The sequence below is a fragment of the Coregonus clupeaformis genome, chromosome 8 (genome assembly GCF_020615455.1).
Source record: "Coregonus clupeaformis isolate EN_2021a chromosome 8, ASM2061545v1, whole genome shotgun sequence".
In the NCBI taxonomy this organism is placed as follows: Eukaryota; Metazoa; Chordata; class Actinopteri; order Salmoniformes; family Salmonidae; genus Coregonus; species Coregonus clupeaformis.
The window spans coordinates 25298235-25312717 of NC_059199.1; the positions used below are offsets into that span (position 1 = coordinate 25298235).

At 41.7% G+C, this 14483-nt stretch overlaps 1 protein-coding gene across 1 annotated transcript; it reads left to right on the top strand.

Moving 5' to 3' along the window:
* Positions 1-330: 330 nt before the first annotated feature.
* LOC121572775 (sperm acrosome membrane-associated protein 4) lies at positions 331-10661 on the top strand. Its single transcript, XM_041884804.2, has 3 exons — positions 331-540; positions 9587-9697; positions 10197-10661. Exons 1-3 carry the CDS (start codon positions 489-491, stop codon positions 10421-10423), a joined length of 390 nt encoding a protein of 129 aa, XP_041740738.1. The 5' UTR covers positions 331-488; the 3' UTR covers positions 10424-10661.
* Positions 10662-14483: the final 3822 nt, after the last annotated feature.

Consider the following 14483-nt stretch of genomic DNA (forward strand, 5'->3'; position numbering starts at 1 on the left):
GCAACTAGACAAACTGGTTGATTGTGTGGTTTTCGGGAGTACAGGTAAATTAAGGATATTGACATAGCCTAAGTGTGTATGTAATGTAGGCTAGTCATGGAAAATGTGAGCCTACAAAAAAAAAAGTGAGCCTTGGAAAATGTGAGCCTAAAAACATGCTTCTCCGACATGTAGAATAAAGAATCACGTCCTCACTGGTAGACACTAGGTGAATGAAATTACGTTGAACCAACGTGGAAAATACATTGAATTTACGTCTGTGTCCAGTGGGTCGGCTCTATTCATGGGATTTATTTCTGAACGTGTCCCAGACACTTCTATGTTGAATTTGATAATGGTGACGCGTCTATGAAGATGGGAGGGAGATTATAAATAGCGAGTTGGTGACGAATTGTGTTGTTTGACCACAGTAGCTAACTGTCTATATAGAGGCACGGAAAAAACTCTGGTAAACTTGTCGACACTGATCTTTTTTTACATTTTCAAAGATGAACAGAATTCTTCTCAGCATTTTCACAGTTGGCCTGTGTTTTGCAGTTGGTAAGATATAATAGTTTGTCAAATGTATTTGTTTGCTTATTTAAATTTGTCAAATGTATTTGTTTGCTTATTTCAATCGTTGCTTATTGCGTTATTATATGTTTGATGCGATTGTAATGAATTGGGTAGTCTAAATGATGTTCGTTTTTTCGTCATTCGAATGCTATGTATACTTTCAATTTATTGCAACAAGAAGCATTATAGTTTATAATATAAATAGGCAAGCTTTTCATCCGAATACAATCAATTAGAAAATGTGGATGTCTTAAGCCAGTGTTTCTGATCTTTTGCCCAATTATTGGCAAAAGAACTGGTCTGATTGGTCAAAATACCAATTATTAGTGTAAAAATATCTCAAATGGGCTGCCTTTGTAAACGCAGCCTAATGTTTGTAGTTGAAGGTTCAGATTCTCCCATAAGTGGGTTACAATAAAAATCATGTCCATAGACCGCTTACAGGGTAAGGAAACCAATATGTAATTTGGGTAAACTATCCCTTTTTTTATTTGCCATGACACTCCATTATTCCTATTCCTAACCTGGTGGCTATTGTCAAAAAAGTGTTTTTCTTCTAGGTGAATTGAGTCCACCCTATTAGAAGTTTAGGGTTGGTATGTGTGGTTTGTCTAACCCTTAGCCACAGATCCAGGCATACTAGGCTCACCTAGATTGCGTATCAGAACCTGTCGACATTATGCATTTGATTTAAAGGCTGAGATATGGCAACATTGACCTAACCTACTTCCAAACTAATTTGACCCCTTTATGAGAGAATGGTTCAGAATATTTAACTGTAAAGACAAAATAAACCGTTATTCTTGCCTTTATGTATGACCCATAGTTTATAACTTAGTTCCGCTAAACAAGCCTTTGTCCCCATCTCAGATTTCAAACCACACCCTTTCTATATGATTTTCTGCATTTGTCTACCTTGATTGAGTTCTTCCTGAATTGTGAATATGTAAGAATCAAAATAACAGAAACAAAATTTCTGCCCACATTCATCAATATTTTTGGGAACATGATCTCATACAACATTTGCATAGGTTCCCTAACAAAACATTTTAGTGAAACTAAGACATGAGAAAATGTAGTTCTGCTGGCTTCCCCTTTTGGCCCTTAACTTGGAGAGTATTCATCATTCTGAGTGTAGTGCTCTAGGGTGTATTCACTAGGAGCCAAACGGAAGCAAACGGAATGAAATGGGGAGGGGCCTACCTCAGTTTGGGATAAACGGTTTCCATTGCAAAACATTTTGCAACGGTCTTTATCTAATGAATACACCCCTGGTGTCACATGTTTGATTCACAGCGAGTTACATTGATACTGTGACCCTGATCATTTGGCTGATGTGTAGGCTAACAAGCCTCTTAGTATACTGTGTGGAGAGCAGGCCAAAGGGAGATGTCTGTAGCTCAGTTAGATTGAGCTCAATTTTGCAATTTGGTGTTAGTAATGTTGTGACAGCAACATTAAGACAGCAGTTAGTTAAGGTCAGGTGTTTGGTCTCATGCCTTGTGGGTGGAAGGTGTTGGCAATTACAGGAAGCCATATTAGTTTAACCCTTTCAGGGACACTATGGAGTAGAACTAGTGTATATTACTGACTACCCTCTCAAGGTAAAACTTGTTTGCTCAATTAGATTTTAGTCATTCAGCAGACGCTCTAATCCAGAGCGATTTACACGAGCAATTAGGGTTAAGTACCTTGCTCAAGGGCACATCGACAGATTTTTCACCTAGTTGGCTCGGGGATTAGAACCAGCAACCTTTCAGTTACTGGCACAACACTCTTAACCACTAAGCTACCTGTGAATACTGGCTCTAGATCTTAACAACTATGTTGACACAGGTCACGGGATTAATGGCATTTGTAATTGTCAAATATACCTTTTTGATTTGATTTATTAAGATCCCCATCGAATACTTCTTGGTCCAGGCTCTAGGTTAGAAGACAGAACACACCATGGCAGTCTGTATATCAGGCAACATTGCCATCATGTGGACAACTTTAGTACTAATTTTACAAATCTGTATCAAGTCTTGTTTCACTTATCAATATCCCAACACAAATGCCTTAATTTCAAGAGGATTCAATGAAATCAATTTTGACCAATGTTTGTTGTTTTGGAATCCCACTTATGGTATACATGGTTCCCATCATCATGGGGTCTCATCATGAACTGATCAACTCTTTTGACGTAGTTGCTGTGAGTGAACTGTAGAGTGCAACAGTAGTCTGATTTGGACTGTGGTACTTGGCACTATGGTTTGAGGTTACGGGCCCTGATCTGAAATCAGTTGAACAGAGTAACTTGATCTGCTCTCCTATTTGGCCAATACCCAATACAGCATTGGTTCTTTCATTAAATCCGTAATACCCAACCTCTTTGTTAATAAAGATGCTGTTCCTTCCAATTCCGCCACCAGTATGTCCCCAGTGTAATTTTTTATATGGCGTCTGACTTTGTTTCAAGGTAAATCTTCAATAACACAAGTCAAGCCTGACGAAATATGAGGGATTTGCCAATGTAGTGTTTTTGTAGATCAAACACAATGGTGTGGTGGTGTTTGTCCTACAGTAACACAGGGAAACAACCTTTACATACCTAAAGTAAACTGTTAGGCCTATATCACTTTAAGATAGCATTTTATTGTCTGTTTTCACAGAAATGTGTCTTGCTTCATAACAAATCCTTACAGGACATAAAAACGACACCAGATAATATACAAAAACATACACTGAGTGTACACAACATTAGATACACCTGCTCTTTCCATGACATAGACTGACCAGGTTAAATCTATAATCCCTTATTGATGTCACTTGTTAAATCTACTTCAATGATGAAGGGGAGGGAACAGGTTAAAGAAGGATTTTTAAGACTTCAGACAGATGGATTATGTATGTGTGCCATTCAGAGGGTGAATATGCAAGACAAAATATTTAAGTGCCTTTGAACGGGGTATGGTAGTAGGTGCCAGGCGCACTGGTTTGAGTGTGTCAAAAACTGCAACGCTGCTGGGTTTTTCATGCTCAACAGTTTCACGTGTGTATCGACAATGGTCCACCACCCAAAGGACATCCTGCCAACTTGACACAACTCTGGGAAGCATTGGAGTCAACATGGGCCAGCATCCCTGTGGAACGTTTTTGACACCTTGTAGAGTCCATGCCCCAATGAATTGAGGCTGTTCTTAGGGCAAAAGGGGGTGCAACTCAATATTAGGAAGGTGTATACAGTGGGGAGAACAAGTATTTGATACACTGCCGATTTTGCAGGTTTTCCTACTTACAAAGTATGTAGAGGTCTGTAATTTTTATCATAGGTACACTTCAACTGTGAGAGACGGAATCTAAAATCAAAAATCCAGAAAATCACATTGTATGATTTTTAAGTAATTAATTTGCATTTTATTGCATGACATAAGTATTTGATACATCAGAAAAGCAGAACTTAATATTTGGTACAGAAACCTTTGTTTGCAATTACAGAGATCATACGTTTCCTGTAGGTCTTGACCAGGTTTGCACACCTGCAGCAGGGGATTTTGGACCACTCCTCCATACAGACCTTCTCCAGATCCTTCAGGTTTCGGGGTTGTCCCTGGGCAAATACGGACTTTCAGCTCCCTCCAAATATTTTCTATAGGGTTCAGGTCTGGAGACTGGCTAGGCCACTCCAGGACCTTGAGATGCTTCTTACGGAGCCACTCCTTAGTTGCCCTGGCTGTGTGTTTTTGGGTCGTTGTCATGCTGGAAGACCCAGCCACGACCCATCTTCAATGCTCTTACTGAGGGAAGGAGGTTGTTGGCCAAGATCTCGCTGATACATGGCCCCATCCATCCCTCCCCCTCAATAAGGTGCAGTCGTCCTGTCCCCTTTGCAGAAAAGCATCCCCAAAGAATGATGTTTCACCTCCATGCTTCACGTTGGGATGGTGTTCTTGGGGTTGTACTCATCCTTCTTCTTCCTCCAAACACGGCGCAGTGGAGTTTAGACCAAAAGCTCTATTTTTGTCTCATCAGACCACACTACATTCTCCCATTCCTCCTCTGGATCATCCAGATGGTCATTGGCAAACTTCAGGCGGGCCTGGACATGCGCTGGCTTGAGCAGGGGGACCTTGCGTGCACTGCAGGATTTTAATCCATGACGGCGTAGTGTGTTACTAATGGTTTTCTTTGAGACTGTGGTCCCAGCTCTCTTCAGGTCATTGACCAGGTCCTGCCGTGTAGTTCTGGGCTGATCCCTCACCTTTTATTGTCCCCAGCACAAGGTGCACTTACAGTGGGGAGAACAAGTATTTGATACACTGCCAATCAGCCCAGAACTACACGGCAGGACCTGGTCAATGACCTGAAGAGAGCTGGGACCACAGTCTCAAAGAAAACCATTAGTAACACACTACGCCGTCATGGATTAAAATCCTGCAGTGCACGCAAGGTCCCCCTGCTCAAGCCAGCGCATGTCCAGGCCCGCCTGAAGTTTGCCAATGACCATCTGGATGATCCAGAGGAGGAATGGGAGAAGGTAGTGTGGTCTGATGAGACAAAAATAGAGCTTTTTGGTCTAAACTCCACTCGCCGTGTTTGGAGGAAGAAGAAGGATGAGTACAACCCCAAGAACACCATCCCAACGTGAAGCATGGAGGTGGAAACATCATTCTTTGGGGATGCTTTTCTGCAAAGGGGACAGGACGACTGCACCTTATTGAGGGGAGGATGGATGGGGCCATGTATCGCGAGATCTTGGCCAACAACCTCCTTCCCTCAGTGAGAGCATTGAAGATGGGTCGTGGCTGGGTCTTCCAGCATGACAACGACCCAAAACACACAGCCAGGGCAACTAAGGAGTGGCTCCGTAAGAAGCATCTCAAGGTCCTGGAGTGGCCTAGCCAGTCTCCAGACCTGAACCCTATAGAAAATATTTGGAGGGAGCTGAAAGTCCGTATTTGCCCAGGGACAACCCCGAAACCTGAAGGATCTGGAGAAGGTCTGTATGGAGGAGTGGTCCAAAATCCCTGCTGCAGTGTGTGCAAACCTGGTCAAGACCTACAGGAAACGTATGATCTCTGTAATTGCAAACAAAGGTTTCTGTACCAAATATTAAGTTCTGCTTTTCTGATGTATCAAATACTTATGTCATGCAATAAAATGCAAATTAATTACTTAAAAATCATACAATGTGATTTTCTGGATTTTTGATTTTAGATTCCGTCTCTCACAGTTGAAGTGTACCTATGATAAAAATTACAGACCTCTACATGCTTTGTAAGTAGGAAAACCTGCAAAATCGTCAGTGTATCAAATACTTGTTCTCCCCACTGTATATGGCTGGGGACTGTATATATGGCTGGGGACTGTACAGGGGACAATACAACTGATTATCAGGTTAGTTTTTATTTCCCTGCTAATTCTGATGGAGTCCATGCATGACATGCATACTGCATAGGCCCACCAGGAGTTTTCTTTTGGGTGGGGGAATTTAAAGGATGCTTGAATGTTGCTAGAGGCCAGCAAAATTCTCCATGACTACTATGTCATCAAATAGTTGTCTCTTGTGGGTAATTATTTCGGCATCACACTTTGTCCATGTAATAATAATTCCCCAATAGTGGTACTTATAACACAAACCATATGGTTAATAATGATCATCAAAAACATTTCCCATGACAATTAATGGTCTGCACTAAAGCAAAACATTTTTGATAGTCCTAGGCCACATGATCATGATCTTTTTTGCTTTTTTTGAGTGACTTATATGAGCAACTGTTTATTCATACTCAATGGGCACTGTGTCCTCAGTCCTCTTAAAGGTAACAATAATGAGAGATGGTGGAGACCAATTGTGAACATCATCCCCCTCATCCTTATAACAAATATAGCATCCTACAATGACCATCATTATGATGCCCCAGTCGGTTCCCGTATGACTCTTCTCCCCGTGCTCAGTATTACCCAATCAAGGCTTGTGCGCTCATCCTTAACTTAACCCCTCATTGTATCTGTAAATGACCTGTTGTGGATAGAATGCAGCCAAGTGTGTAAGCCAAGAGGCAGCTTCGTTTGCGAAACCTGACTGTCACCTGTGCGTCACCTGTATGTGTGTGTGTGTGTGTGTGTGTGTGTGTGTGTGTGTGTGAGGCGGTGACAGATTGGTGGTGTGACATGAGTGAAGGGAACCCATTTGACAGGATTTCTGAAGGGGGTAAAGTCAAGGCGTGGCCCAAAACCCTCCAAAGCCCCATGCAGAGACTGACAGAGACATGTGCATCATGTCATGATTCATATACGTTGTGTTGGCTTGTACGTTACTACGCACAGTATGGCAACCTTATCACAAGGGTTGTTTGATGTGGTTCCAAGGGCTGAGCCTGTGTCCTCAAATGCATGTTGTTGTACGTACTGTAGTGGTAGGGGAATTGGCATTCTGATTGAGGACAGTTGATTATTTTCACTCTTAGGGCCGGTTTACCAGACACAGATTTAAACCTATTCCTGAACTAAAAAGTGTGGTCAATGGAGAATCTCCATTAAAATAGCTTTTTAGTCCGGGACTACGCTTAATCTGTGTATCGGAAACCGCCACTTAGGCAGCATTTACACAGGCAGCCCAATTCTGACCTTTTGACCAATTATAAAGAGCTGAGCTGATTAGTCAAAAGACCAATAAGTGGAAAAATATCAGAATCTGCCTGTGCAAATGCAGCCTCAGTACATTTTGGTCAAAGCATTCTTGAGTGGGAGGGTTTTTGACAAGTGGAAGTTTACTTGTGCGTTGACATGTCTTACCTATCTGTGTTCTCTGGCTATTCTCTCAAGGATGCATTTGTCCTTCCCGGAAAGACACCTTATTTCATATTTGAACCTAAAGAATGGAATTCAAACATTGATTGAATGATCAGATCACTTGGTAATGAGATGCTTTGATATACGGAGTGGCTGCGGCTTCCCAAAGCTTCTGTGCATGTGCATATTTTCTACTTTATACGTAGAGAACAGGCTACTCCGGTGAATAATGCTTGTTAAATAAAGTTAGATCAAAGCTGAATCGATGTCTGCAAGATCGCATAATGATCTTTGATATAAGTGGATACCCAAGCCGACAAAGAGATTCTGTTGCGTCCCTCTTTACATATGATCAAACAGTTGAGTCATTTGGTTGGATTGTGGGGATCCACTCATGCTCTCAATGTACACTGAACAAAAATATGCAACATGCAACAATTTCATTGATTATACTGAGTTGCAGTTCATGTGAGGAAATTAGTCAATTGAAATAAATGTATTAGGCCCTAATCTATGGATTTCACATGACTGGGAATACAGATATGCATCTGTTGGAAAAATGGGCCTCACAATGGGCCTCAGGATCTCGTCACGATATCTTTGTGCATTCAAATTGTCATCGATAAAATGCAATTGTGTTCGTTGTCTGTAGCTTATGCCTGCCCATACCATAACCCCAATGCCACCATGGGGCACTCGGTTCATAACGTTGACATCAGCAAACCGCTCGCCCACACGATGCCATACACGTGGTCTGCGGTTGTGAGGCCGGTTGGACGTACTGCCAAATTCTCTAAAACAACGTTGGAGCCGGCATATGGTAGAGAAATGAACATTCAATTCTCAGGCAACAGCTCTGGTGGACATTCCTGTAGTCAGCATGCCATTTGCAGGCTCCCTTGAAACTTGAGACATCTGTGACATTGTGTTGTGTGACAACTGCACATTTTAGAGTGGCCTTTTATTGTCCCCAGCACACAGTGTTCCTGTGTAATGATCATGCTGTTTAATTAGCTTCTTGATATGCCACACCTGTCAGGTGGATGGATTATCTTGGCAAAGGATAAATGCTCACCAACAGGGATGTAAACAAATGTGTGCACAACATTTGAGAGAAATAAGCTTTTTGTGCATATGGAACATTCCTGGGATATTTTATTTAAGCTCATGAAACATGGGACCAACACATTACATGTTGCGTTTATATTTTTGTTCAATGTATGTTTTGTGTGTTTTTTGGGGGGGGATCAGGAGTGGCATTTTCTTTGTAACCCAAGTCTCTTGTGAACTCCTCTGCCGTGGGGTGTGACCGAAACCAGTGTTTGGGAGGGGAAGGGAGGGCAGGTTTTGGCATGGCGTTTTTAATAATAATAATAATAATACTTTTTTAAACCTTTTATACCTTGCTAAGCAGCTCAATGCTCCTTGGCTCAATCACAAATTGCTTAGATTATTTGTTGTTTTGTCAACCAGACATTCATAACTGAAGGCCACGCCATGTTTTCCCTCTTTTAAAAATAGTGAAGTTGGTACCTAAATGTGACAAATATGTGTTGCTCATTTAAAATGGCAGCTATGCTCTGTTCTGTAGAATCGTCCCATGAATAGGTCTTTACCACTTTAATGACATGAATGCAAATGGACTGAGTAACTTTACTCAAAGTTACTCAAACAAGGAACAAACAAAATGGTGTATGTACTGTATGTGTCAATGTGTGCACGTCACCTACAAATGTTTGCCTTTCCATGACGGATCCTGTCATGGGATGAATTAGTCACACATACAACTTGATGGACAGGTTTAAGAAGTAAACTTGCTCAGGGACATTCCGTCTTCCTGACCCGATTGGTTCTCTGTCTGGAGTGGCACTTACTGTGAAGCAGCCATTTTGTATGTCCCCATCAAGACCTAAGAGGGCTACACTCAAAGCATTCGCCCTGTGTTTTCAGAAGTGGACAAATTGTCAAACAACTATGCCCTTCTATGACTAACATAATAATGACCTGCACAGGTTGGGCCTTTCATCCACTGAAGTGCACAGTCAACAAAACCGGGGAGAGTCAACGGCTAAACCGTTGTGTTTGGCCCATCCCATGTTTAGAGACAAACAGTCCCAATGACGTAGGATTGCATCAACAAGCATTAGGTCAAGGGAGTTATCTACAAGAATGTTTACTTGAATATGAAGAGAATTTTAAGAATTGCATATGGTAATTTATTGCTTATTTTTTCTTTCCATCTCTGTTATCCCAGGCCAGGCACTGAAGTGCTACAAATGTGACGTGGGCTTTTGGAACATGTGCTATACCACCGAAGTCAACTGCAATGCCGGGGAGTATTGTTTCAGCGGTGTCGGACATGCAAGTAAGGACCCAAGGCTAAAGGGCCCAAGGCCTGGCTGACACCGGTCATAGGTGGCTCATAGGTGTCTTTCATTTACATTGTAAGAATTTAGCAGACGCTCTTATCCAGTTCCATTCAACTAAGGTACTGCAGATAAACAACCACATGTTGCAAGTAAGAACTTTTCTCAAAGCAGCTATCAGCAAAATCAGTGTTGGTAAGAAAAGACAACTGCGAATGCAAGGGACATTTTTATTATTTTTTGCTAGTCTGTTTTTACACCCCATAGTGCCTCTGTCCTCTTCAGAAGCAAACAAGGAAGGAAGACAACCTGCTAACATTCCTTTTGCAGATGCGCAAATGTCACTTTCCAGTGTTCTGTCTTGGGGCAAAAAGTTAATGAAAAACGTGTGTTTCATAGTTTGTCCATTTAAGAGGCCTTACTGTATGTGCCACTTGGCTTGACCAAGCTTAAGTAATTCAGTTGAGAGGCATCACATTTTTTCCTTTTCATCCACAGTTAAGATTGTGGACATCAAGATGAAAGGCTGCCTGAAACTGGACGAATGCAACAAGACGACCACAACCAATTTCCCTTCCGACTCCAACCACACAGTATACAACCTAACCAAGAGCTGCTGTGACAAGGACCTGTGTAACGCTGCCCCGGACCTGCACCGAATGAGCATCCTGCCCCTGGCCCTCGCCACCCTGACCACTGCCTTCATGACCAAAGTCCTAGTGTAAGGGGATGAAGCCCTCTGTGTGGCCTATACACATACATATGCAGAGGTTGATATACGTGTAGGTTGATGGTTCACACACCCACACGCACTCATCAAATGTTAGCACCAATCTGTCCATGAATGTAAGTCCTGCATTAAGCTTGTATCATTTAGGCCAATGAGGAAACATCTGTTAAAGTGTACCATATACCAGCTAAACTTCTTAATTATTTCTATTAAATAATTTTATTTGTCTTTGATGCCTCTGGAAATCTCTCAATTTGTTTTATGGCTCACTTGGAAATGCAGTCGTTCAACACAGACTAGCCCTCATTCAGTTGCACTTATGGAAAGCATTAAATTAAACATACAATTGGCAAGTTACCATTAACATAATTTAGCAGATGTCTTCTGACACTTTAGTAGGATGGAAATCTGTCAGTCATCATTAAATAACCAATGACTGTTCATACTGATTGACAGTTCATTAATCTTCAATAGGGAGTTCAGCTAACAAATAATATTTTCTCTCTCTGGTGTTGGTTATGAATGCTCATTTCAAACAACTATTTAAATTTGACGTTCACTATTAATTATCCCATTATCCAGCCCTCCTTGCTGTTTGGGAGCTCCACTGATCACCCAGTTTACAATGAATAATGCAATTGCTGTATGACCTCATAAGTTGCCCCCATTCTTGAGCTACGTGATGACCTAGACCAAAGGAAGGAGGCCAGTTGCTAGACTGGTCTGTCTTGCCACGTTCAAAACAACTGGGAACTCGGAAATCTCAGACTTCCGACTTCAGTGCGTTCAAAACAACTGGGAACTCCGAAAAAAAACTAGCTCAGACTGGGAAAAACCTATTTCAACGGTCATCCAAATTGGAATTCCAACTCGGGCCTCTTTCTAGAGCTCAGACTTTCTGACCTGAAGATTACTGACATCATGATTTGACCTGGTAGTTCCCAACAATGTGGTTTATCTTGTGTTGACTAGGAATTGTATCTTTGTCCACCCTGCACATTCCTTTTTGCCTAAAGTAATTATTGTATTTATCTGGCAAGATTAGAATGTATACTGAACAAAAATATGAACGCAACATGTAAAGTGTTGGTCCCATGTTTCATGAGGTGAAATAAAAGATCCCAGAAATGTTCCATAAGCACAAAAAGGTTCTTTCTCTAAAATGTTGTGCACAAATGTGTACATCCCTGTTAGTGAGCATTTTTCCTTTGCCAAAATAATCCATCCACCTGAGAGGTGTGGCATATCAAGAAGCTGATTAAACAGCATGATCATTACATAAGTGCACCTTGTGCTGGGGACAATAAAAGGCAACACTCTAAAATGTGCAATTTTGTCACACAACACAATTCCACAGATGTCTCACGTTTTGAGGGAGCATGCAATTGGCATGCTGACTGCAGGAATGTCCACCATAACTGTTGTCAGAGAATTGAATGTTCATTTCTCCACCATAAGCCACCTCCAACGTCGTTTTAGAGAATTTGGCAGTACGTCCAACCGGCCTCACAAGCACAGACCACTTGTAACCACGCCAGCCCAGGACCTCCACATCCGGCTTCTTTACCGGCGGGATCGTCTGAGACCAGCCACCCGGACAGCTGATGAAACTGGAGTATTTCTGTCTGTAATAAAGCCCTTTTGGGGGGAAAACTCATTCTGATTGGTTGGGCCTGGCTTCCAAGTAGGTAGGCCTATGCCCAATCATGTGAAATCCATAGATTAGAGCCCAATTAATTTATTATATTGACAGATTACGTTATGTGAACTGTAACTCAGGAAGAAAAAAAAATGTGTTGCATGTTGCGTTTATATTTTTGTTCAGTATAGATGTAAAGAGTTAAATCAAGCTTTTAAGTTATGTTTGTTTGTGTTATCATTATTGGGATTCTTTTCTAGGTTAATTTGACATTTGTCTATGGTATTTCCTTGTTTGGGAAAAACTGTATTAATTTGATGTTAGCCATGTTAGCTATGATTTAGGTATATCTGAAAACATTTTTGCTTTTAAAACCTTTTTTTAAACTGGAAATGTGTATACTCTATGTAGTTTGATGACTTAGCAAAATAAGTTAAAATAATTCAATAAATGTTTAAGCTTCTACAAAATCCTCTGCCTTCTGAATTCTTTGCTATTGTCTATTAGTGTCATGACATTTTCTCCACCCCCAAACAAACCATTCCTCAGTTTGTGGCTTAGCAGGACATACATGTTTCCTCCTTCCCCTCCCCGGTGCCCGCTCAAACCAATTCAAAAGTTGGTGAAAACATTGTCAAAACCTTTCTATTGTCACATTAACCCTTATATTTTCTATAACATGCCTATGTGTTCAAGTAGTCAAGTACAAGTAGCATTTAGTGACGCATGAGTGAGCTGTTTGTTCACCCCCACCCGCCCGCAATTGCCAATAACCCATCCGCAACCGTCTGACTATATGTGATAAAGTGACAATCTGAGGCCTGCACCCTACCCTAACTCGCAAATAGTCCAATAGAAAATGCGCTTTAGGCTGCAGTCAGAGACGGCAGAATAATTTTTTGACTGGGGGGGTGCAGATTTCTATTTTAAAGCCTAATTTAGATTAGCCGATTAAAGTCAACTCCACAATTTACGATGAATGTTCCCAGCAAACATATGGCCGGCAGGTCAGTAGCGGTCCACCGGTGGCAGAGTTAGCGACAGAGTTGCAAAGAAAAAGCCATATCTCAGACTGCCTATCTTAATCTTTTCTTTTTATTGGCCAGTCTGAGATTTGGCTTTTTCTTTGCAACTCTGCCTAGAAGGTCAGCATCCCGGAGTCGCCTCTTCACTGTTGACGTTGAGACTGGTGTATTGCGGGTACTATTTAATGAAGCTGCCAGTTGAGGACCTGTGAGGCGTCTGTTTCTCAAACTAGACACTCTAATGTATTTGTCCTCTTGCTCAGTTGTGCACCGGGGCCTCCCACTCCTCTTTCTATTCTGGTTAGAGCCAGTTTGCGCTGTTCTGTGAAGGGAGTGTTCTCAGCATTGTACGAGATCTTCAGTTTCTTGCCAATTTCTCGCATGGAATAGCCTTCATTTCTCAGAACAAGAATAGACTGACGAGTTTCAGAAGAAAGTTATTTGTTTCTACAATAGCCATTTACAACATTAACAATGTCTACACTGTATTTCTGATCAATTTGTTGTTATTTTAATGGACAAAAAATTTGCTTTTCTTTGTTACCCCAAACTTTTGAATGGTAGTATATATAAATTGTTTTCAGCAATAGTAGCAGTATTTATTCAATTTATGAGAAGCCGTTACAGCAGGTCACACGCACGGGTCCGCATATCAACATGCCGAAGTTCCTCCACTGAAGGTCAGACCTCCACCTAGCATAGCGGCTTGCCGCTCAAGAAACGCTAGTGGAACGATGAGCGATTGCAGACCATCGGCTTGCGGATGGTCTGCCGCCGGATGCCCAACCGCGACAAGCCACTGACGGCGTGCCACCCAAAAAATGCTGGCGGACTGACAGATCATTGTTAGCTGGGTTGAGCGGGGACTAGTGTGGGCAGACTGGTGCTCTAACGTCACATAATATAAACAACATTGTTCCGTGTAATTGCGGGCTATTCTTTGGGTGCTGAAATCAGTTGTTTTCGTAACTTGATTTTATCCCTTGCAAAATACGATTGCAGTTTTGAAATTGCAGTAACTGCAGTCAGTGTTGTAGTACTCGAGACTGGTCTCGGTCTCGAGACCACATATTGGGTGTTTCGGCCTTGTCTCGCTGTCAAATACATTTGTACTCGGTCTTGACTCGGTCTCAGACAGTGAGGACTCTTAATTTCTTCCCAAGACCAGCGGAGTAAAAAACATATTTATGCAGCTTCCATTCAGTCAGTGCATAAAACTGCTTCGCCATACCAAATATTATTGAAACATTAATACAGTATCTTAACAGCCTTGATATCTATTACAGACATGTTTGCGCAGTGGCGAACCTATAGGCCTTCAGTGTGACAGGTTTGTGATTCTGAAAGGACAGCAACCGTAATAACAGCGCACTCAGGTAAGAGTGCACTTT